Source organism: Octodon degus, unplaced genomic scaffold (assembly GCF_000260255.1).
Source record: "Octodon degus isolate 3935 unplaced genomic scaffold, OctDeg1.0 scaffold00076, whole genome shotgun sequence".
Lineage (NCBI taxonomy): Eukaryota > Metazoa > Chordata > Mammalia > Rodentia > Octodontidae > Octodon > Octodon degus.
In genome coordinates, this window is record NW_004524652.1 from 7,881,964 (window position 1) to 7,907,766 (window position 25,803).

General features: G+C 41.4%; 1 protein-coding gene across 3 annotated transcripts in view; it reads left to right on the forward strand.

Moving 5' to 3' along the window:
* The first annotated feature begins 69 nt into the window (after window positions 1–69).
* Atp2a2 (ATPase sarcoplasmic/endoplasmic reticulum Ca2+ transporting 2) overlaps window positions 70–25,803 on the forward strand; it is a 64,163-nt gene continuing 38,429 nt past the window's right edge. For 2 of the 3 annotated variants that reach the window (XM_004635905.2, XM_023720491.1), the window contains exons 1-5: window positions 71–742; window positions 1,389–1,406; window positions 1,516–1,598; window positions 11,769–11,873; window positions 15,752–15,890. In XM_004635905.2, coding sequence (XP_004635962.1) covers window positions 625–742; window positions 1,389–1,406; window positions 1,516–1,598; window positions 11,769–11,873; window positions 15,752–15,890 — 463 coding nt within the window. In that variant the 5' untranslated portion in view covers window positions 71–624. Of the gene's footprint in view, window positions 743–1,388; window positions 1,407–1,515; window positions 1,599–11,768; window positions 11,874–15,751; window positions 15,891–25,803 lie in introns of all 3 variants that reach the window. The other variant, XM_023720490.1, reaches the window with a different exon arrangement.

Below are 25,803 nucleotides of genomic sequence, written 5' to 3' on the forward strand. Positions count from 1 at the left end.
GCGCCGCGCTGGGCTCTCTCGGCCAATGAGCGGCGTCCACATGCCGCGGCGGCGGCGAGAGGGGAGGCAGCGGCGGATAAATGCTATTAGAGCAGCCGCCGCGGAGCCGTCCCCGACGCCACCTCCTCCTCCGCCGCCGCAGTTTCCTCCGCCGCTGCCGGGGTGCGGAGCTGAGGGATCCTGGCCAGCGCGCCGCGCACCTCCTCGCCGGCTCGCTGCCCGTGCTCAGTTCCGTCCGAGGGCCGCCGGGCGCCCCCTCCTCTGACCCGGGCGGGGCCGCTGATCACCTCAGTGGAGCGGGGAGGGGGCTCGGGAGCCGCGCGCGGCCTGCGCTCCCCGTGGGCGGCTGAGGGTGAAGGAGGCCCTCCCTTCTGACGCGGGGAGGGAGGGTCGGAGTCCGGGGCGGCCGCTGGCGAGGCTCCGCCGCAAGAGGGGCGGTTGTCTGGGGGAGGGGGCGCGGGGTGATTCAGCGTCCGGCGAGGCCGGAGCGGCCGAAGAGGAGGAGGAGGGGAGAGCCGGTCGGCGCCTGGGCACCCGGGGTGGCACGAGCCCGCCGCCCGAGTGCGAGGCGGAGGCGAGGAGGCCGCGGGGACTGGAGGCGAGGCCGGCCGGGCCCCCGCAGCCATGGAGAACGCGCATACAAAGACGGTGGAGGAGGTGCTGGGCCACTTCGGTGTCAACGAGAGCACGGGACTGAGCCTGGAGCAGGTCAAAAAGCTCAAGGAGAGATGGGGCTCCAACGGTAGGTGCCCGGCGCCCAGCCTGCAGGGGCCCCGCGCGGCTGCCGCGGGCCGAGAGCCTGGGAAGATGGCTGACCGGGCTCCACCTCGTGGGTCCCGGCCCGGCGCTCGCCGACGGCTGCAGGCTGCTGGTCGGCCTGCGCGCCGGCCCCGCGGGACGCTGACTGGAGCAGGGCGGGGGACTGCGATCGGGGCCCTCCATCTCCCGGGGGTCCTCGGCCCTTGACCTTCGCGGCGCGCAGCCGGCCCTGGTATTGAGGGGACAATTTGCTGTAGCGGGGTTGAGCCGAGCGAGACGTTTGTTGTACCCCGGCCGGTGTAAGAGGCATCGATGTAGTCCAGAAACCCTCTGCCGGTTCTCATGCTTTGCGAAGTTACACATCTGGCAGGAGTGATGACCTAGCTGAAACGGCTCCTTGTTTCAGGAAGCACCTAGTGTTTTTCCGGCCAGATCTCAGGACATTGAAATTCAAGTCCTGAGTATTTTCTTGGGGTATCGTTTTAGACTGCTTTTTATGAGGAAACGAGATACCATTTGTTAAGTCTTAAGACTGATGTTTATAATTTTAGCAGTTATTTTTAGAAAATGTGCTAATTTTTTCCCCCTTTCTTCCTCCTTGACACGTGCCCGACGAATTTCTACGTTAGAGTTACCTGCTGAAGAAGGTAAGGAATCTTAAGGTACTTGTGTGTGCTCGCGCTCGCGTGTATGTGCGCACGCAGATGTGAAGAGGACAATTAATGACAAGTATGTTTTTTGTTTTTTTTTTAACAGGAAAAACCTTGCTAGAACTAGTGATTGAGCAGTTTGAAGACTTACTAGTTAGAATTTTATTGCTGGCAGCATGTATATCTTTTGTAAGTATACCAAAATTTATTTTCTTTGCCTCCCTGAAAATATTACATAGATAAACCAGAAGACAAATAGTGTCCACTGGGTGAAAACATTTGGTGATTTAAACTGTCTTCATGTTTAAAATTAAAGCAAAATAACTTAGGTATTTTCAAATTATAAATAAAACACTTGGAGCTGTTTTCGTTTATAAAATAAATGATTGACATTTACATGAGAGAAATTGTTCTTGAATATAGAGAGTCTTATGTATTCCGGCAGTTTATCTACTTTTAGTATTGAAGTATTTCATTGGGCCGCCTTTTCTGTTTTGGGTTCTTGGATTTGTTACATACTAAGATGATGTTGGGCTCTCTGTGGTCTGTAAATAGAACTTACAAAAGGAATATTCCAGTTGTTTTCTCTTCCTGGTAGTGGCAAGGTGACAGATGTCAGTGACAAGAATGATGACGACAGTGATGGCACTACTGTTGACCAAATTTGGTCACTGACCTTTAGGGTGGTACATTTATCTAAATTGGACCCCTATCTTGAGTGATTCCTAGGTTGAGAGAACAAGGTTTAGTTAAGTACTATTTGTTTTAAGTCTTAAAAACACTGAAAACCAGGGTAGGGTCTTTTTTTTTTTTTTTTTTTTTTTATTTTTTTGCAGAACCAGGGATTAAACTCAGACCCTTTTTTGTATGTACCTGCTTGCACGAGTCTCCTATGGTTATTAAGAAACTAGTAAAAGGGCTGGGGAGATGGCTCAGTGGAATAAGCGCTTCCCTGGCAGCGTAAGGTTCTGAGTTCAATCCCCGGTTCTGCCAAAAAAAAAAAAAAGAAAGAAAGAAAGAAAAGAAACTAGTGAAATGCAAAGAACTATAGCAGTGAAAAGATGATGGAGATGGCAAGGTTATTTCTAGTTTTCTAGTTTCTTAATATTTTTTTTCTGTCCAGTATCTTTTATTGCGTATTTTTTCTGAGTAGTTTTCCTAAAAATGGTCAAGAGTAGGACACATGTTCCTAACCTAACAGCGTGAAGTGTCATTTGTTCTTGAAGTATTTATTCTTTTAAAAATCATGATAGGAAGTTAAAATCACCCATTACAATATTTCTTTGAAAAAAAAACCAAACAATATTTCTTTGAGATTTCACAAAACTGACATGGCTTCAGAGTTTCATTTTTGTATGTTTACATTCAGGCAAGACCAAGGAATTTACTGCAGTCTTATAAAAGCCATATCATAGAGGATTATGTTAATGAAAGCTAAATAAAGCAGTAGATATTTAGTTCAGGTTAGGGAAAAGATTAATTGTATGCCTATTTTTTTAAGAGTTGATAATGGGTAAAAGGCAACATTTTGGACTAATTATGTACATAAATTCTGTCATGAGACTTTAATGTCTCATATTAACCAAGGGGTATGTAAGCCATTAATAATTTATTATTTATTTATTTTTTTTGGCAGAACCAGGGATTGAACTCAGGCCCTTGTGCTTGCCAGGGAAGCGCTTATTCCACTGAGCCATCTCCCCGGCCCGCCATTTATAATTTAGTCCTCAATTTTTTTTGTGGTTTTCACTGAATAAAAATGAGATTCCTTCAGCATATTGAATTATGTGCTCTGTACTTGTTATGTGTTTCCATGATGAATTACAAAAAAAGAAAAAAACCCTTAGTAAATGGCTGCTGATTTGCCACGTGACTAGAACTGTGTGATTAACTATAGTTTCAGTACATTAGCATGGGGAAAAACAAATATATTTGGAGATATTTGTGCTGCTTCATAATTTTGAAATAATCTCAGCTTTGACTGTTAAATACTAACATCCAGTAAGGTTATCAGGGATATTTTAGGAGTTAATCAATTAGTGTATACAAACCAAAAGTGAAATGCATTTTTACTGAATTATTCTGTGTATTATAACTTGAAGCAGCATTAGAAATGATGCCAGTGATGTAACAAGATATTGACTCAGAGGGTCTCCTCTGAGTGGTCAGTTTTATTGACTATTTTAGTATGTAGAATTAATGATGTGGCATATTGCACTCCCTAACCCCCTTTCCAGCAATTGAGCCCAGGGCCTTTTTACATTGAACTACATTCCTGGCTCTTATAAAGACAGGATCTTGCTAAGTTGTTTCCCAGGCTGCCTCAGTCTCCCAGAGTGTTAGGATAACAGGTATGTCCATGCCCTGCTCAAGTGGGTGTTTTGGTTTTTTTTTTTTTTTTTTGCGGAACCGGGGATTGAACTCAGGCCCTTGTGCTTGCCAGAGAAGCACTTATTCCACTGAGCCATCTCCCCAGCCCAGGTGTTTTGGTTTTTTGAGACAGAGACTCTTTGTGTAGTTCTGGTGGCATTGAACTTTTAGGCTGGCCTCTAACTTAGGTGATCCTCCTGCCTCAGCCTTCAGGAGTGCTGGGTTTATAGGCCCGTGTTGTCAATGCCTGGCTTCAAAAAGGTTTTAAAATACTAAAATGTTTTTACAAGGTAGGACTTTGCCTTTTTTTTGGTTTTTGTTGAGATAGGCTCTCACTGTGTAGTCCAGACTGGCCATGAACCGTCTAGCCCAGGCTGATCTCAAACTAATGGCAGTCTTGCCCCAGTCATTTGAGTGCTGGGATTACAGGCATATGCCACCCTACCTGGTTTGACATTGTCTTTTTAGAGCTGTTCTGGGATTGAAATTTGAGTTCTTTTTTTGGTAACTTGGAATTATTGTTTAACAAATAAGCCAAATTTTTTTTTTACGGAACGCTAAATAGCAAAAGAGAAGTTGCTTAGGAAATACTTCAACTATAGAATCCGTGTAATTGGATTTGTTAGACCAAAAATTTGCAGATGCCAAACCAGTTTTATTTTCCTCATAGGAGTTGGCACTACTGCTGCATTGTACTTGACCTTTTCATTTCTTATTTATCTCTCTTTTATATCTTTCACTATGCAGTTCAGGCTGGCTTTGAGCTCACTTTGTACCCCAGCCTAGAACTCCTCAAAATGATCCTCTTGCCTCAGCCTCCCAAGGGCTGGTATTACAGGTGTGCATACGCCACCACACCTGGCTAAAGAGGTGTGGTTTTTGTGTTTCGTTGTACTGGGAACTGAACTTAGGGCTTCATGCTGGCCAGGAAGGCACAGAACCACTGAGCTACCCTCCCCTTTTTTTTCCTACTGGGAATTGAACTCTTCACCTGGAGCTTGCCAGGTAGGCATGGCGCCACTGAGTTAAATCCCCAGCTCTTACTTATCTTTCAAAAAGCATTAAGTCTTGTGGTATTCAGTATATTGCCGTTGAGTCAATAGAAAAAGCCTGGTTGAATAGTAAAGTTCTTTTGAGGAAAGGAATAGGTAATACTAAGGTATATAAATCAAGCCCTTTTTCGAGGGGTGGTTTTTTAAAACAGTATCTCACTATGCAGTTCAGGCTGGCTTTAAATTCTCAACAATCCTGCTGAGTACTGGGATTACAGACATGTGCCAACATTCTTGGCTAAACAAGTCCTGTTCAAGTTAGAAAGGATATTAATGATTTCAAGCATGAAACTGAGTAGTAAACTTGACCATAACTAAAATTTTGCTGTGGCAGAAAGGAAACTGCATTAATATTTTTAATGCTTGTAACCTGTAGAGAAAATAAAAGTCACCAAGGTGTTGGGGTTTTTTTTGGTTTTGTTTAGTTTGAGACAGGGTCTTGCTATGTATTTCAAGCTGTTATTGAATTCATCCTGCAGTGTAGGCTGGCCTTGAACTTGCAGTGGTACTCCTGTCTCAGCCTACTAAGTGCTGGGATTACAGGCATATACCACCAGGCCTAGCTCATTTGCTTTTGGTTTTTTGGTGGGACAGGTGGCTCTGGGAATTGAACTCAGTACCCCACACTTGCCAGGCAGGCGCTGTGCTACTGAACTAAATCCTTAGCCCTTAAATCTTGTATTTCTTTTTTTTTTTTTTTTTTTTTTCTTTTCAGACAGGGTCTCGCCATGTAGCCCAGGCTGGCCTTGAACCCAGAACAGTCCTGTCTCAGCCTCCAAATTGCTGGCATATGCCACCATGCCCAGCTTTACATTTTATTTTAAAAGGTCCCTTGAATTGAAAATCACCTCCCTTTCAATATGAACATTAAAAAAAGTATTTCCCCGTGATACGGGGTCTTGTTACATAATTCAAGCCAGCCTTGAACTCATGGCCATCCTCCTGCCATAGCCTCCAAAGTGTAGTATTACAGGTATGCACCACTACTCCAGCAACATTAGTAAATTTTTTTTAAATTGGTACAATGTGCTACGCAGCTCGGACTTGTAGTGATCCTCCTATTTTCACCCTCAGTGCTGGGATCAGAGGCTGCACTACCATGCCCAGTCTTGGTGGCAGGCTCAGCTTGCCTAGGAGTGTGGCCGACTCAGGTGCGGCAGATGGAACCTAGTCCCTGTGCTTGCCTAAGCAGGCCTGCTTAGTCCGCTGAGCTGTCTTGCTGGGCCTTAATTTCTTGTTTCAAGAAGAGGATTATAGCTGGGGAGATACCTCAGTAGAATAAGCACTTGCCTGGCAAGTGCAGGGTCCTGAGTTCAATCCCAGGTACCTGAAAAAAAAAGAATAGGATTATAGCTAGGCATGGTGGCTCATTCCTATAAATCCCATCCCTGGAAGGCAGAGAGGTAGGAGAATCATTGCAAGTTCAAGACCAGCCTGAGCTACAAAGTGAGCTCAAGGTCAGCCTGAACTGCATAGTGAGACCCTGTCTCAAAAAGACAAAAAAAAAAAGATTACATGGGAAATGTACTCATTTGATTTAATAATTTATTTGAAGCTTTTTGTTCCCTGGTCCTGCAAAAAAAAGAAAAGAAAAAAAATGAATTTTGTTATATATGGTTTGAAGGATGAATTTTTTTTGACACATTTATGGTATACTTTGAGCTGATACTCTTTCATCCCCTCCCCCCTTTGATATGGTCTTCCTATATAGTGCAGGCTGCCCTTGAACTCACTTTGTAGTTCAAGCTGTCCTTGTACTCAGCAGTGATCCTCCTACCTCCACCTTTCAAGTGCTAGAGTTACAGGCATGTGGCACCACACTTGACAAGATTGCATTCTTCTTTATTTTTATTTTTTTATTTTATTATTCTATTTATTTATTTATTTTTTAAATAAATTTTTAGTGTTTTTTAAAAATTAATTTTGTGTGTATGTGGCCTGTTCAGCCCACCAGGGGGCGGGGCTGGCAGGCATGTGGTGCTGGGGGATTGAACCGCGGTCCCTGTGCTTTGCAAAGCTTGTTCTAAGTAGGTGCTTTAGACCACTGAGCCATCTCGCCAGCCCTATTTTTTTATTTTAAAGAGAAAAAATAAGATAATAAAAGTTTCAAAACAGGTTAAAATAATGAATACATTGCATCCTGTTATCTTAGTAATTCTTCACAGTACAAGATACAGGCATTTATTTATCTTTTTATTTTTTGGTGGAACTGGGGATTGAATTCAGGCCATTGTGCTTGCCAGGCAAGCACTTATGTTACTGGCCATCTCCTGACCCTAAGATACAGGCATGATATCTTGTCCAAACGTTATTAGCACAAACCTCTTTAGTGAACTGAGAGAAACTATCTGTGTCACTATCTTAATTATCTTGAGTATAGATTTTTTCTTTTTCCTTTTATTCCTTTTCCCTCATCACAGTTAATATTATGTTCTTTAACCTGAAAACATAGTGTTTGCACATAAGCCTTGTATGTGAATAAAAAAAGAATTAATTGCACTTTATTAAGTGATGGAAAAAATTTTTGGTTCCCATCCCCCAAAATTTGCATACTTATTGGTGACCCTTTATATCATTTATGTAGTGTTTAGTTTTCATTTGCTCTTTTTTTAAAATATATATATATTTTTTAAACATTTATTTATTGTGTGTGGGGGGGGGCCAGCTCAGCCCACCAGGGGGCGGGGCTGGCTGGCATGTGGTGCTGGGGGATCGAACCGTGGTCCCTGTGCTTTGCCAAGCTTGTTCCATGTAGGCACTTTAGACCACTGAGCCATCTCGCCAGCCCCTTTCATTTGCTCTTAAATTTTTTTATTTTTATTTATTTTTTTTGCTTTTGAAGTTCTTGATGCAAACTTCATTTTTTAATTTACGGGGCAAATATTGAATCCCCAAAGCTACGGTGTGTGGTGTGCGTTTCTGAGGTGATAAGGAGGGTAGAATTGTACTATTGTCTGTCTTGTTAGGATACAAGGGCTTTCGTCATGTTAAACATGCATTCTGCCACACAGTCGTCTTCCCAGCTCTCTTGCTCACCTTTTTACGGTCCTGTTAAGAGTGTGTGTGGCCCATTTGTTATTCCAACATATGATATATAGATAGCAAGTCACAGTATTGGCTCAGTTTATAATAGAATACTCCTTTTTACCTTGGATCAAAGTTTCCTTTATCCATTTATACTTCATATAATTAGTTACAGTTATATTAGAAGTTAGTGATAAGCCAGGTATGGTGCCACATGCCTATAATTTAGGGAAGCAGAGACAGGATCACAGGTTTGAGTCCTACCTAGTTAATTTAGCGAGAACATTTCTCTAAACATAAGTGGGACATGGACATAGCACATCTCTGAGCTAACCCACCGTACTGAAAAAAAAAAAAAAATGTTGGTGTCAACTTTGGGTGCTGGGAATCAACCTAAAGCCTGCTAGGCAAGCCTCCTACCCCTGAACTACACCCCAATCCCTGATATTAGTTTCTGTGGATAACAAATTGAAAGATACCTTGTCCTACTCAGTTTACAGTGTAGAGTGGTCAAGTGGTTGCTTTGAATAGAGTGGTAGACTTGAAATTTTGAACTTGTTTGCTTAATGTTAGCTTCAGAGAGGGACTGTTAATTAGGGCAAACTTCTTCCTACTGTTATTAGGAGGAAGAAAACAGCATTTATGCCAAAAATTACACAACAGTAGTCTTTTCCTTTTTTTTTTTTTTAATGGTTTGTGAAATGTTAATCTTTTACTCTGTCTTTTAAGTTCATATACTGCTCTTTGGGGCTTTGTACCTTAGAGATTATATGACATTTTGTTCGTTTTTTAAACTATGTAGCATAGACTCTTACCCCATACAGACCTAACCTCGAAAACAAAGCAGTATAGATAGTAATCCTTTGTATTCGACCTGTCAGAATTTTTAGAAACATCTCTTCCCCTTCCCATATACAGTCTTAGTTATGATGTCATAGTTATGAACTGACCTTAACATAACACCAATAAGGCATTCTTTGTTTACTCTGGCAATGTCACTCATTTGCTTTTCCTCCTGTTTTCCTAAACCTCATCTTTTGGAGATGTTAGCATCATCTTCCCATTTATACAACCTAAGAGGTTTTATCAGTAGGACAAATCATTAATGACTACATAACAAGATCTGAGCATGAGGGACAGGATTGGTTAATTAAATGTGGTTGATAATTCGTTTTGGGCTGTAACTTTTATTTTTGAGACAGTTTTGTTTATGCAGTCCTCGCTGGCCATGAACTCAATAGAAGCCGAGGCTGATATGAAGCTCAGCAGTAATCCTGCTGCCTCAACCTCCTGAGTGCTGGGATTGCAGCCTGGGCCACCACACTTAGCCCAAGGGCTGTAATTTTAATTCTCTGTAGTTAGGGTTGAGATAGACATTTTGAAAGTACTTGAGGGCTGGGGATATAGCTCAGTGGCATAAGCACCTGCCTGGCAAGTGCAAGGTCCTGAGTTTGATCCCTGGTACCACCAAAAAAAAAAGGAAAAGTAAGTACTTGAGAAACTGGTGGGTGTCCACTTTTAAATCAGATGGGATACTGTTTATCCTAAGGTATTTGCCCACTAGTTTTTCGCTAAGCAATAGTTTATGTGTAGAACCTTTAAGTAACAGGATAACTGCTTTTCTTTTTCTTTCTTTCTTTTTTTTTTTTTTGAGGCAGGGTCTTTCTGTGCAGTTCAAGCTGGCCTTGAGCTCACTTTGTAGCCCAGGCTGGTCTCAAACTCACTATGATCCTCCTGCCTCAGCCTCCCGAGTGCTGGGATTACAGGTGTGTTCCACCATGCCCAGCTTGCTTTTTTTTTTGGCTTATGTTTAGTACATAGACATAAAAGAAAAGCCTACTGCATTGTATAAATTAAAAATCTTAAACTTCGTAAGTACTACTTGTGAAAAAGAATTCAGATTTCTTGAAAAGAGGTTTACTCTGATAGTCTTCCGTGCTTACCTTACTTAGTCCTTTCCTTCACTCTGGCTATTGAGGGAAATTGCTTTAAGTTGGTTCCTCAGGTTTGGCTGCCAAGAAGGAAATTCATACTCACTCTAACAAGGTGTGAAGCTTATCTTACTGTTGCTAATGCCTCACTGACCTTTTGAAAAGGCCCTAGTCACTCTTCAAGTTGAGTAATATTTCTCCCCTAAGAACTAATTAAGTTTCTTGTTTCTGATGTACTCTTCTTGGCAAATGTTTGGAAGGCTAATATCAGCAGCTATGATCCTGCAACTTTGAAAATTTATAGCTTCCTAGAGAAGTTTTGGTTCTGGCATTAGGCCTGGCTGCAGTGTTAGAAATACCTTGTTGGAAGCCTCCTGTAGCATTGGTCATACACATTCTGGTTTTCCGCCCATCCTAGTTCACTGGCTGTTAGTGATGATTGGCATCTGTCAGAACCTGGGCTGTTATCCTTCTTGTGTTATTTTGATTTTCCCTGCTCAAAATGCTTTGTTAATTCACTGTTACCTACTTGTAAAAGTCGTATCAGTGCTTTCTAGTTGACTATTTGCTATCTCCCTGGCCCCCATGAAACACATTTTAAATGATTAAAAAAACAAAAAGGGATTCCTATCTCCCATACTGACTCAGTGGAGGGTTGGTAGGCTTCCACGAAAAACAACTACCAGCATTTGGTGTCTGTCAGGACTGGTTCTGATTAGTTTTAACCGCTTAGATCACTCCAGACTGTGTTCTTAATTATTAGCATTCATTGTAATGGGTTCTTTTTTTGTATCATCTTCACAGTTGCTCAGTTAAGAAATATAGTGTAGCTATTTATTAACTTGAGGTTCTTAACAAGGTTCAGGTTGTATGAGCTAAATGATTAATGTTTGTTCATTTGCCTTGGGCATTGTTCTGTGTCCAGGTATAATTTAGGTCATCTCGAAGTAGTGTGTTGCTATACTGGATGTCACATGAATAACCTTCAAAATATATTCCCAATCACAGAACAACTTTGTAGTAGTTCTGAGATAACCTTCATGAATACCACTGATAAAAACTGGTATTATTTAAGCCAACTTTTTTAAAAAAAAAAAAAATTATTTATTTATTTTGTGTGTATGTGGCCTGTTCAGCCCACCAGGGGGCGGGGCTGGCATGTGGTGCTGGGGGATTGAACCGCGGTCCCTGTGCTTTGCTTAGCTTAGCTTGTTCTAAGTAGGTGCTTTAGACCACTGAGCCATCTCACCAGCCCAAAAACTTTTTACTTTAATTTATGCCAATATAAATGTTACTTGAAACTAATATAAGAGGTCTAAACCTCTCAAGTTTAACCAGCTCAACATGGCTATTGTTTACCTTTTACCTCAATAGAATTGGGAATTTTTTTGGTTTGGTTTTTGTTTTGTGAGACAGAATCTCACTATGTAGGTTAAGATAGCTTTGAACTCACTAGGTAGCCTAAGTTTGTCTTGAGTCCATGGAAGTCCTCCTGCCTCTCAGCCATCTAAGTGTTGGGATTATAAGTATGCCACTACTCTGGCCTAAATGAACTCTGAAGTGTATTGTTAAATTAGTTTTGGTTTTCTTTTGTACTGCGACTCAAATTCAGGGTCTCATGCTTGTTAGGCAGGTGTTGTACCACTGAGCTACATCCTTAGGCCACATGTTTTCAACTCCCAAGATTATGAACAGTGTATTACTTTTTTTTTTTTTTTTTTTTTTTTTTTTTTTTTTTTGTGGAACTGGGGATCAGACTCAGGCCCTTGAGCTATCTATCTCCCCAGCCCCTATAACTTTTATATTATCATATTTTTCTATTTGCTACTAGAGAATTTAAGAAAGATACTGTCTGTCATAATTGCATCAGTGCCAGTCAGATATTGTCTGTCATAATTGCATCAGTGCCAGTCACTTTTTTTGCAAAGTGACATTAAGCCTAAAACCACTAATAGTTTTAACACATGCTGCTTCTCTTCTAGGTTTTGGCTTGGTTTGAAGAAGGTGAAGAAACCATTACAGCCTTTGTAGAACCTTTTGTAATTCTACTTATATTAGTAGCCAATGCAATTGTGGGCGTATGGCAGGTAAGCAGAAATTCTGCAGTACTAAATAGAAGTTTAAGTGATTTTTAAACTGCAGCCCTCTTTTCCTGTTGAGTAAAACACTGTTGAAGTCTAAATGCTTTTTGTTGTTGTTGTTTAATTTATTCAATGGCAAAGTTTAGACCTCTCGTGTGTATTTTGCTGTTAAAATGGCTTATCAAAAAAAAATGGCTTATCATTGGATTGGGGTGTAGCTCCATTGGTAGAGTACTTACCTAGTATGTATTAGGCACATGGTCTGATACCGCCGGCACCACAGAAAATAAATTTGCTGTGGACATAGCTCAGTGGCCTAAGTGTCTGCCTGGTGAGTACAAGGTCCTGAGTTTGATCTCTGGTACCACCAAAAGGAAGGAAGGAGAGGAATGGGAGGGGAGGGGAGAAAGGAAAGGAAAGAAAGAAATTTCTCAGCCTTTTTGGTAAAAAGGAATTGTAAAAAATGGATGCGAGAATTTGGGCACAGTGAGGTTTACTTTAATCCCAGCACTCAGAAAAGTAGGAGGCTGGGGAGATAGCTCAACTTGAATAAGCAATTGCTTGGCTAGTGCAAGGGCCTGAGTTCAATCCCCGGTTGCGGGGGGGGGGGCATGGAGTAGGGTGGAAAGATTCTTAAGCTCATGAGTTGGAGGCCAGCCTTGGCAACATAGTAAGACCCTTTTCTTTTTCTATTTTTTTTTTTTTGGTGGCACTAAAGATTGAACTCAGGACCTTGCGCTTGCCAGGCAAGCACTTATTCCTCTGAGCTATCTCCCCAGCCCCCTTTAATAGAATTCTTTTTTTTTTTTTGTAAGACCCTTTAAAAAAAAAAATCAAATCTTTTTTCTGTATTTTAGAGAAAGGCCTACAGGGTGTTCAGGGTTTCACTACCAGATCGGACTCGTAGTTATTCTCCTGTTTATAGTCTCCTAAGTGCTGGGATTACAGGTCTGCGTCACCCCGTTTCAGGGCTGGCATGGCATGCAGTACCAGAGATCAAACCCAGGTGCTGGCGCTTGCCAGGCAGGTGCTTAGACTGCTGAGCTATCTCCCCAGTCCCTATAGTAAGATCCTTGAATCAGAACACAAAACAAAATGGCTGAGGCAGCCAGGGATGGTGACACATATTTATAATAATCCCAGCACTGGGGAGGCTAAGGCAGTTTCAAGCCAAGACCAGTCTGAACTGTACAGCTAGACTGTCTCAGAAACAAAACAAAACGAAAGGAAAAAAGGCAGGAAAAAAAAAAAAGAGAGAGAAATTAGATGAGAGAAGCTACATAAGGAAATCAGAAAATGTGAAAACTGGGACCGGGGAGATAGCTCCATAGAATAAGCACTTGCCTGGCAAACACAGGGTCCTGGGTTCAATCCCCGATACCACCAAAAAAAAAAGAAAAGAAAATGTGTGAACCAGTATCTGTCTGTCTCTCTTTTTTTTTTTTTTTTTTTATTTTAGGGAAGGGTCTATAGGGTGTTGTTCAGGGTCTCACTACTAGATTGTAGTGACCTGCCTGTTTACAGCCTCCCAAGAGCTGGGATTACAGGTGTATGCCACCACGCTCAGTCTCAATTGCTGTCTCAGTGTGCCCCAGGGGCAGGGTCGGGGCCAACACAGCAAGCCCAGGGATCGAACCCCCTGACCCCTGTGCTTTAATCTGCTGAGCTATTTGGCCAGCCCTCTCTTAGACTTTTGATGGATACAATTAATCTGCAGATTAAAATAAGAGTGTGGCTATTATTATATTTTTTGTTTGATTGTGGCACTAGAAATTAAATGAACCCACGGCCTTTGCACTGATCTGAACCCCTTACCCCTCTTCTTTTTTGAGGCAGAGTTTCAACTAAATTGCCCAAGCTGTGTTTGAATTTGGATCCTCCTTCCTCAGCCTCCCAGAGTGCTGGGATTACAGGCATGTAGTATACTACCATCATACTCATAATACCTGTTATTCTTAAAATGCAAACATGTTATAAACACTCCTATTGGAATTGTTAACTTCTGATTTTTTGTTTTCGGAACTGGAGATTGAATTCAGGCCCTTGTGCTCACCAGGCAAGTGGTTATTCTACTGAGCTGTCTCCCCGGCCCCTGATTTTACTAATAAATACAGTCATGTGGCCAGCTCATATGGAAAAATAGCCTACTTAAATTTTCTGGGTTTTGTTTTTGTATTGCTAGGGGTTTGATAGAAAAGATAGGCATGTGGTCTACCACTTACCTATGATCTCTTAGCTTTTAAAAGAAGTTGTGTGAAGGAGGAGGAGGTTCTGATGATTAAGCCCAGTGCCTCGTAAGTGGTAGGCAAGAACTCTACCACTTTCCTAGCCCACTTTATTTCAAGACAGAGTTTCACTAAATTTTCTGGGCTGTTTTTGCCCTTGTGCTTCTATAAAGTTCCTGGGACTACAGGTGTGTACCACCACAGTAGGCTAAAACAAAATTTTTCTTTTTTATCTGGTACATGGTCTCATTACACAGATTGGACTTTAGTGATTCTCCTGTTTTCAGCCTCCCAAGTGCTGAGATCACAGGCCCGCTCCACCATGCCCAGTCTCAATTGCTGATTCAGTGTGCCCTAGGGGCAGGGCCAGCACTGCACCCTGGGGATTGAACCCTGGCCACTGCGCTCTGCCTAAGCAGGAGAAAATTTTTATTTTTCTGAGATAAGGTCTCACTGTGTAACAGCTCAGTCTGGCCTTGAATTCACTGTGCAGCCGAGGGAGGCTTCAATTGGAGACCATCCTCCTACCTCAGCTTCCCAGGTGTTAGGATTACAGGTGGCATGTGCTATGACACCTGGCCCACCCCAGCTTCTCTTGGCCAGTGTAGTTATTTACATACCAATTATCCCAAGTGTCACTAGGGCAGGTGCCATTTCAACCAGTTGATAAAATCGTTTTTATGTTCTCCATGATAAAAATTAATGAAAAAATATGCTATTTTTGTTTATCCTGTATTGAAATAATTGGACTGCAACATTCTAGTAGGAGTAAGATGCATTATTCTTTGAACACTTTTTTGACCTTGATTAGTTATGAACTTACTAAAGACCATAAGCCTGTGCTGTGTAACTTAACCTGCAAGCTTTTGAGTGCAGAGCCTCATGCCTTTCATGTGAGGTGAGAATGAGTGGAGTGACTGGTCGAAGGTGAGGCCTGTGTTCTCCGTTGTGCTTAGGACAACACATTCTATAATTTTGTTTTTTTCAGGTTCTCTAATTATCCACAGTGTTTCATGTATAGTTTCACTTGCTTACCCTACTTGCATTGGTTTTTTGTTTTTTATTTTTGTTTTTTGTAGACAGGGTTTTGATATGTAGTCTGGGCTGGCCAACATGGTCAGCTGGGCTGTTGCGTTTTTCGTATAAATTCATACATGCCCTTGTAAAATGTTTGTTGCCTTAAGGCAGCGATGCTATACTTTTTATAGCTTTCAATGATAACCTGCTGTGTCACCTGTGTCATACATTTGATACCACTGCCTTAAGATGTGAGTTGTTTAATTACTGTAGGTATCATTAGTGTGTTTTTATTGTCTTTTCTTTTTTAAAACTTGTTTGTTTGTTACAGGGTCTCACTACGCAGTTCAGACTTGTAGTGATCCTACTGTCTCAACCTTCCCAGCACTGGGATTACTGGTGCACCACCATGCCCACCTTGGGGTGGTACAGTGTGCCCGGTTTCAGGGCCAGCAAGGCATGCAGTACTGGGGATTGAACTTGCATCCTGTGTTTGCCAGGCAGGCACTTAGACCGCTGAGCTCTCTCCCCAGCTCTTTTTTTTTCTTTTTAGATTAAAATTATAAAGTTTTAATTCCCAAGCTAGAAGTACTTGCCATAGCAGGAAGGTATTTACAGTGTTTCTCCTCTTGTTTTCTATAGGAAAGGAATGCTGAAAATGCAATTGAAGCCCTAAAGGAGTATGAACCTGAAATGGGCAAAGTGTACCGGCAGGACAGAAAGAGTGTGCAACGGATTAAAGCTAAAGACATAGTTCCTGGGGATATTGTAGAAATTGCTGGTGAGTTGAGCTTATCGTTTTTTTATTTTTGTATACTTCTGGATATTGTTTTCCTAAGCCCATAATTAAATTTTATTTTTGTGGGCTTTTTAGGTTTTTTTTTTTTTTTTTTTGGACAGGGTTTCGCTGTGCAGTTCAGGCTGGCCTTGAGCTCTCTTTGTAGCCCAGGCTGGCCTCAAACTCCTCAGCCTCCCAAGTGCTGGGATTACAGGTGCACCACCACACCTGACTCATATTTAAAATAATTAATGTTACATTGCAACGTTTTCATATCATCCAAAGATCCTGATTTTGTAAGATTGTTTTGACATGTTTTGGCACCTCTTTTCTTCCTTTTCTTTTTTTTTTTGTGCGGAACCAGGGATTGAACTCAGGCCCTTGCGCTTGCCAGGGAACCGCTTATTCTGTTGAGCCATCTCCCCGGCGCATGGCACTTTTCATATTGTTGGTGTTACACGTGTTTTGAGTTGGGATCTTCCTGTGTGGCCAGGCTGGTCTTGAACTTCAGGTTTCAAGTAGTCTCCCTACCTCAGGCTGTGGAGTAGTTGGGATTGTAGACATGCATCACTCTGCCATGCTGAGGTTTTTGTTTTTAAACAAGGAATTGAGTTACCGTACTTGTAGTTTATGTACATTGTAGAACACTAGTGTTAGAGAAGTGAAACTGCCTGTTGGTTTGATAGCTGTGTTAAGCAGTTTGTTAAGACACTATGTAATGGTGTCTTTTTTTTTTTTTTTTTTAATGTGTGAGTGTGTGTGTGTGTGTGTGTGTGTGTGGCCAGCTCAGCCCACCAGGGGGCGGGGCTGGCTGGCATGTGGTGCTGGGGGATTAAACCGCGGTCCCTGTGCTTTGCTAAGCTTGTTCTAAGTAGGTGCCTTAGACCACTGAGCCATCTCACCAGCCCCTGTAATGGTGTCTTATTTGATTTTTTTCTCACTAGGACACAATACCTGACACTCAAAACTGTAGGGAGGAGAGGTTAATTTGACTCACTTTTCAGAAGTTTCAGCGTGTGTTCAACAGACTTGAGCACAGAAATTGCATGCTGGGAAGCTCTGGGTAGAGGGAAGGTGCTGAACTCCTGGTGCCAGGAAGCAGAGTGGAGAGGGAACTACCCTTCCAGGTCACCTACAGAGACCACCTATAATCAGGCTCCACCTAAGACAGGGGGGCTTTAGCCCTGCAAGTGGTGGGGTTGGGGTACATTCTAGATTAAAACACAACAAATGGCAGTTTTCCCCCTGCTTTGGTTCTTGGCACAATTATTTTTTTAATTTTTTAAAATTAAATTATTTTAAAGACAAAAAAATCAAAACAAGGTAATAGGCAGGTAATAATGGGTAATATATTATATATTGCTATCTTTAAGTTAGTTACTCAAAGTATAAGATACAGGTAATTAATTGTCCAAACAGTACTAGTACAAACCTTTGTTTTCAATGAACCAAGAGAAATTAATAGTATAACTGTCTTACCTATCCTGTATATGTATATATATTTGCTTTTCCCATTTCTCCCCCCCCATTACTCTTTCCCTTTGAACAGTTGTTTCCCGTTTTATAACACATTTTCAATCTTTGTCACTTCTGAGTATGGTCTCACTGTAACAACTTAGCTATAAAAGTCTCCAGTTTATCCTTTATGGCTGAATAATACTCATGGTGTAAAAAGACAATATCTTTTTTATCCATTCTATAGTTGATGGGTATTCGAGTTGTTTATAAGAACTAGCTACTACAAACTGTGTTGCTGTAAATATGGGTGCACATTTATTGTTGCAGTATGATGTTTTTAATTCTTCTAGGAAGCTACCCAGGAGGGGAATAGCTGGGTCAAATGGGCCTTCCAATTCTGGTTTTTTTTTTTTTTTTTGGTCTGTTTTTTGTTTTTGGTACTGAGGAGCGAACTCAGGACCTTGTGCTTGCTAGGCAGGCAGTTATACCACTGAGCTGTTTCTTTGGCCATCAGTCCTAGTTTTTTGAGGAATCTCCACACTAATTTCCACAGTCATTACACTAGTTATACTCCACCATTCAGAGTAAAACATCCCCCCTGCCCCAAGCCCTACCAGTATTTGTTACTGGTCTTTCTCTTTTTTTTGGCAGAACCGGGGATTGAACTCAGGCCCTTGTGCTTGCCAGGCAAGCACTTATTCTATTGAGCTATCTCCCCAGCCCCTGATTTCTTGATAGTAGCCATACTGGAGTGAAATGGAATGTCAGTGTTGTAATTTTCATCTCTTGAATGATCGATGATGTTGAACCTCATTTAATAGATTATTTTTTTTTATTATTTATTTATTTTTTTATTTATTACATTTATTTATTGTGTGTGTGTGTGGCCAGCTCAGCCCACCAGGGGGCGGGGCTGGCTGGCATGTGGTGCTGGGAGATCGAACCGCAGTCCCTGTGCTTTGCCAAGCTTGTTTCAAGTAGGTGCTTTAGACCACTGAGCCATCTCTCCAGCCCCTGAACCTCATTTATATATTTGTTTGCTGTTTCTATTTGTTCATTTGAGATGTATTCATCTTAGATGTCTTTGCACAAATGTTGAATTATACCATACTTTTAGCTGTGATACTGAGTTGATGGGTTAAGATTAATTTCATGACTCTGTAAAAGCCATGCTTGAAAATACTTATGTATCCCACTGAGTCAGGGAAATTGAGAAAGAGAATCACCTAGTTTCTTCAGACATTAGCATTTCATCACATACAAGTTTTCAGTCTGTATACATGCAGTTTGTCTGAACTGTTTGTGAGTACATGGTGAATGTGTTGTACTTAATTTACTCCTAGCTACTTCAGTTTTATAAAATAAAGGATATTTTCTTATATAACCATACTAATATATATCTAATATATAGTCCTTATTCAGAATTTACAGCCTGCTATTTTTAATAGCCAAAAATATAGGAATTCAGATGGTGCCCTGGTAGATAGGTCAGAGTAGGGAAGTTAGAGAGAGTGGCTATTTTAACAAACCAGGCAAAGAATGAAAGGGTACAGGTAACATTAAAGATAATGCAGGATGGGCTGGTGAGATGGCTCAGTGGTCTAAGGCACCTACTTAGAACAAGCTTAGCAAAGCACAGGGACCGCGGTTTAATCCCCCAGCACCACATGCCAGACAGCCCCGCCCCCTGGTGGGCTGAGCTGGCCACACACACACTAAATAAATAAATAAATAAAATTAAATTAAAAAAAAAAAAGATAATGCAGGAAAGGTTCTTTTTGGAGGGGAGGGTGCCGTGGATGAATGCAGGGTCTCACATGCTAGGAAAGCCCTCTAGCACTGGAGTAACACCTCCAGTCTTTTTTAAAGAGTGTTCTGCTTTGGTTTTGCCTAAGTATCTTTTATTCTGCATGCTTCCCCACTCATGCCCATATGTACTCAAAAGGTCAAAAATCTGTTCTTTGCATGTAAGTCAGAGCTAATATTATGGATTGAGACTTGGCAAAAAGTTAGGGCATCAAATGTTTCTGATGTGCTCCTGCTAAGAACCACTGTTCATAAACTCTTCTTTGCTGGGTTCCATGGTGCATGCCTGTAATCCCAGCTATTTGGGAGGCTAAAGCAGGTACATTTTCAAGTCCAAGACACCAGCCTGGGCCCTTTAGGAAGACCCCATCCCTAAATGTAAAAAAACATGAAAACTTCTGGTCATAGTGCCACATGCCTATATCCTAGCGCTGGAGAGGCTGACACAGAAGGATCACAGAGGTCCAGGCCAGCCCTGGTACTTACACTTCATTCAAGGCCAGCCTGAATTAGGTGAAACCCTGTCTCAAAGCCAAAAAAAGATAGTTGGAGGAGCTAATAGGTCAGGTGATGAGATGTGGTGGTGCTGATTAACAGGAAGAAAATGTTTTGTCTTTCCATAAATATAGGGTAGGTGGGTATGTAGAAAGCCTTGTGTAAATATATGTGCGAGCTTTGGTTTGACTATGTGCTTACCATTTCTCCAGCGCCACCTGGAGAATAAGTACTCAGCTCCTCTAGGAATGTTTTCTGCTGGCTGGGCTATTTCAACATGTTGGGTCTACACAAAGACTTAACTTACCCTACATTGTTTCTCCTTAGCTTATCTCAGTAGAGCACAGTAATAAACAACACACAGGAAGCTGGAGCCTTGCTACAAGGCATCATCTCATTTGAAGAAATAAACTAAGGCGAGCTTCTCTTCAATATGGGTGGTTTTGGTTTTTCTAAACATTAGTTCTTTCTAGTCATTCTTATTCTGGTAAGTCATTCTAACAACCTAGTTGGTTAAGAGAAATTTGGGGGGTGCCAGGGAGATGGCTCAGTAGAATAAGTGCTTCCCTGGCAAGTGCAAAGGCCTGAGTTCAATCCCCGATTCCGCTTTAAAAAAAAAAAGAAAGAAATTTGGGTCTTCTTGATTCTTTCCTTTTAGGCCATCCTGGTCCACCCTGCAAGTTCAAGGCCAGTCTGTCTGTTTCTGTTTTGTTTACGGAACCAGGGATTGAACTCAGGCCCCTGTGCTTGCCAGGCAAGCGCTTATTCTACTGAGCTATCTCCCCGGCCCCGATTCTTTCCTTTTTTACCCTCAGATTTGTCTCTGAGACCATTGACTGGATCAGAAAACACCGAAGTGCTTGTGTCTGTGTCCTCAGTCTAGCTGTTCACTTGCATTGTGATTGTCATCTCCTAAGAAGCTCCGGCTTTCATTATTGTCTTCCAGTGTAGGTTTTATTTTTTTAATATGTAACTTGTAACTTTTTTTTTTTTTAATTTTATTTGTGTGTGTGTGTGTGTGTGTGTGTGTGTGTGTGTGTGGCCAGCTCAGCCCACCAGGGGGCAGGGCTGACTGGCATGTGGTGCTGGGATTGAACCGTGGTGCCTGTGATTTGCTAAGCTTGTTCTAAGTAGGTGCTTTAGACCACTGAGCCATCTCACCAGCCCCAGTGTAGGTTTTAAATTGCATGTCATTTACTCATCCGCTATAAATCCTTAAGTACTTTCCCACTGCACTTGAGATACAAAATTCTTTGACCTAATTTTGTATTTATGACTTCTGCTAACTTATGTAATTTCAATTTTCTGCAAATTCTGGGGATTTAACTCTGACCTTGTGCATATTAGACAAGTGCCTTGGTGCTTGCTAAGCTTACCCCCAGCTCCTTGGGCAGGTTCCTGCCCTCTACACACACACACTTTTGGTTTTTTGAGACATACATATAGGTCAGTGTGGCCCTGAACTCTCTGTATAGTCCAGGCTGGCCTCAACTCTTGGCAGCTCTCCTGTTTCAGAGATTCCTACAGGACTGCACACCATGCCCAACAATCCTGCCTTTCAGCTCCACCAAGCTTCTCACTTTTTTTCTAGAAGGTTAGTTGTTTTTTTTTTTTTTTTTTTTTTTTGCAGAACCGGGGATTGAACTCAGATCCTTGCATTTGCCAGTCAAACGCTTATCCTACTGAGCCATCTCCCGGCCCTTATATTTTTATTATTTGTTAGTATCCCTAATTTATAATCTCAGAGGGAAGCTTTAGGTTATGACTTAATCTATGTGACCTTTGTATATTATATAATTTCATTCATTGTATTGTATTGTATTGTATTGTATTGTATTGTATTGTATTATATTGTATTGTATTGTGTTAGCGTTTTATTTCTTTATTTTTTTGCAGTACCAGGGATTAAACTCAGGACCTTGCACTTGCCAGGCAGGTGCTTATTCTACTGAGCTATCTCCCCAGCCCCTATAAAATCAGACTTTTTTTTTTTTTTCCTCCCATTTTTTCAGTACCAGGGATCGAACTCAGGACCTTGCACTTACCAGGCAGGTGCTTAAGCTGCTGAACTATGTCTCTGGCTATCACAAGTTCTTTAATGACTAAAATATGAAATCAAAAGAGTAATGAAGGTTCAGCTAAGGTATACATGCTTGTGCAGAATATTGCATTCTGTAATATTCAGTAGCTAAACTAGATGGATAGTGTGATAGCTTTGCAGATGTTTAATATTTAATCATCACCTACTGTGTAGACAGACGTTCATTATTTGTTTATTTAATTTTTTTTAAGACAGGGTCTCACTATGTAATTTAGGCTGGCCTTGAATTCACTATGTAGCCAGGATGGCCTTGAACTCAGCAGTCCTTCCTCAGTCTCCAAGATTCTGGGATTACAGGTGTGCACCACCCACACCCCATGTGTTCATATTTTAAAATTCAGGAGGCCAGGCATGGTGCTGAATCTTTATGATTTATTGCATCTGCTTTCAACTATAGCTAATTTGTCAGATACTATACAGTGTACTTGGTAAATGTATGTATAATACAGAACTTTGGTATTATTTCAATTTGTTTGAGACCCAGGCTGGCTTTTTTTCTTTGTACACAGGGGATCAAACTCAGGACCTTGCGCTTGCCATGCAGACACTTATGCCTCTGAGCTGTCTCCCCAAGCCCCATTTGCTTTATTGAAATGTAGTTCTGGGCCAGGGATATGGCTCGGTGGCACAAGTGCTTGCCTGGCAAGGTCCTGAGTTCAAGTCCTGGTACCCCCCCAAAAAAGAAACCCCATCCCAATTACTTGTTTTCTTTGTCTTTCCTAGTCCTTTGCGACCGGTTTTCTTTGTATTTTTGTAGACTTACTTTTTCTAGACATTGTTACAATTTAAGTCCTTTTCATAATTTTTTGTTTTGTCTTTATTTTTTATTTTGGCAGAACCAGGGGTTGAACTCAGGCCCTTGCACTTGCCAGGCAAGGGCTTATTTTACCGAGCCATCTCCCCAGCCCCTGTCTTTATTTTGTTAAGACATGTTTTCAGTACACGATGATTACATTACTCCCTTTCCTCCCGTTCTTCCCTTTTTTATATACTCTTCCCATGTGAGAAAGATTTATGTCCCTATTTTCTAGGATTTTTGTCTTGCTCTTGGTAATTTGGGTTTCTCAAACAAGAGAAATCATGCAATATTTAAACTTTATGTTTGATTATTTCACTGTCTCAAGTTACATCCATTTTTGTACAAATGTTTTAAAGTTACCTTTATGACTCAATAGTACTTTATTATCTGTAAATATCATGTTTTCTTTGTCCTTTATCGATGGGCACATATAATATATAGGCTGCTCCCAAGATTTAGCTATTAAGAATTATGCTGGTATAAACATATGTATGTAGCACTGTAATGTGCTGCTTTTTTTTTTTTTTTTTTTGAGACAGGTATATAGTTCAGACTGGTTTTAAACTCATGATATAATCCAGGCTGGCCTCAAGCTTTTAACAGTCCTCCTACCTCTGCCTTCCCTGTACTGGGATTACAGTGTGTTTTACCATGCCGAGCTCTATAATATGATGGTGGTTCTTCCTTTTTTTCTTTCTTTTTAAGTTTTTTATGTATTTGGTACAGGGTCTCACTACGCAGCTCAGACTTGCAGTGATCCTCCTGCTTGCTTTCAGTCTCCCCAGCACTGGATCGCAGGCATGGGCCACCGTGCCTGGAGCAGGGCCAGTGGGGCATGTGCCAGGGATCAAACTCAGCTCCCTGCGCTTGCCAAGCAGATGCTTAGCCCACTGAACTATCTCACCAGCTCTGGTTGTTTCTTTCAATGGGTGCTTCTTTCACTGTTAGAAGTTTTTTAATTTGATAAGGTCTCATTTGTTGATTCTTGGTAGTATTTCCTGTGTTGCCAGTAAGTCCTTGGCCACCTCTGTGTCCTTAAGAGTTGCACCTATTTTATCTTTCAGCAGATTGTCTCTTTTAATATCTAGATCTTTGATCCATTTTGATTTTAGATGATTAAATGGTGAGCAATATGGGTCTGTCACTCTAGCTTTGTAGTAGAACTTCAAATCCAGGATTGTGAGGCCTCCCATTTTGCTCTTGTTACCTAGGGCTGCTTTTTGCTATTCAGGGTCTCTTCTGGTTCCTTATGGATTTTGTTTTTTGAAAGACACAGATTTGTGCTTTTAGTTCAGGCTGACACTTAAAACTCATCCATTTAGCCCAGACTGACCCCAAATTCGTGGTAACCTCTTGCCTTAGTCTCCCAAATCCTGGGATTATAGGCATGTGCCACCATGCCCAACTGTGTGAGCATGCATTACAAATGGCTTTCATGAACCTAAAGTATTACCAGTAATACTGAAGTGTTAAATACACTGGAGCCAAATAAAAGTGATTTAGCTAAGAGAAATACAGAGGTAACGACCCCCTTGTGAAACTGTGGTAATTTTATATTATCTTATACTTCTCTGGTTAGATGGAAATAAAAAAATAGTAAAATATTGCTTGCTCTTTTTTTTTTATGACAGGGTCTCACTATGTAGTTTAGGCTGGCCTTGAACTCACTAGGTAGGCGGTCCAGGCTGGCCTTTAACTCACAGCCAATCCTCCTACCCTAGCTCCCAAGTGCTAGGATTATAGCATGGGCCACCACACCTCAGAATTGGTGTAACCTTTGTTTTTTTTTTAGAACCAGGGATTGAACTCAGGCCCTTGCACTTGCCAGGGAAGTGCTTATTCCACTGAGCCATCTCCCCGGCCCCAGGTGTAATCTTAAAGGAACTGGGCATCAGTGTTTTTAAAAATTTTGTAGATTTACTAAATGTTACAAATGTGAATCAAGATATGATAGACAAATATTAGAGAATTTGTGTGTGGGGGCTAAGAGTATGCCTTGGAGGATTATTTATTGACTTCTCAAGGGTACTGTTTTCAGGATTGTTTGAAATAAACTTCCTGTATCCTGGTAACCCATAGTTGACAAAAAGCACAAGGACATAAATATCCTCAGATGACTTCTGTCCTGTAGCATACTGTGGACTGAATAATATTTTTAAGATTATGCAAGTGATTGAAATGACAGTCGTAACAATTACATTTGCATTCAAGTTTCTATAAGAACGTTTTTTGAAGGATACAAAGAATAAACATTATGAAAGGGAGAAAAAAGGCTTCATTGTTAATTCATAGACTGGGGAGGTGGCTCAGTGGAATAAGCACTTCCCTGGCAAGCACAAGGGCCTAAATTCAATCCCTGGTTTCACAAAAAAAAACAAAAAACACATAGTTAATTTGTAGTAAGGTTTAGTTAACATGTATAATGAAGTTTTTAAGAAAGTTGAATAAAAGCAAAGTTGTGAAATAGGTGACTCAGTGTACCAAAACCTGGATTATTTTACTCTTTTATGATAGTGGACAAAGCAAATTTGCCTCTCCAGAATCAGGTAATCAGAGCAGACTCTTGGAGAGTTTGATTAGGTTGCTTGGGCTAACCTTGAACTTCCTATCCTCTCATATTAGCTTCCAGAATACCTGGGAGTATAGAAGCATGCCTCTGTGCCAGGATAGAGTAGATTCTCATGTAGCTTTCCAGCTCTGAAATATGTTTAATTCATTCAGGTAGTGTGAGATGTGTCTTCCAATTTACTTTTAGAAAACTGCTAGAATTGGGTGTGGTTACACACATCTGTAATGAGCATTCAGGAGGATGAGGCAGGAGGATTGCCACAAGTTTGAGCCCAGCCTGGGCTACATAGCATGAGCCTGTCCAAGGGTCATGGGATTGGTATATCCTGGCTTTATACATTTTAGTAAACACTTAATTCATACCTGCTGAGCTCCCTAACACTGTAGAGCAGAGGAGTTGGCAGATTTTTTTGTAAAGGTAAAAGTGAAATACAGGGGCCAGGATGATGGCTCAGTAGAGTAAGTGCTTCCCTGGCAAGTGCAAGGGCCTGAGTTCAACCCCTGGTTCTGCTAAAAAAAAAAAAAAAAAAAAAGTAAAATGCATCATGGGGGGAGGGCAGGGTCTTGCTTTGCTCATGCTGGCCTTGAACTCACTATATTGCCCAGGCTGGACCAGATCCTCCTGTCAGCATTCTAGGTGCTAGGATTATAGGCATGCATTTCTACACCCTGCAAAGCTATATATATAT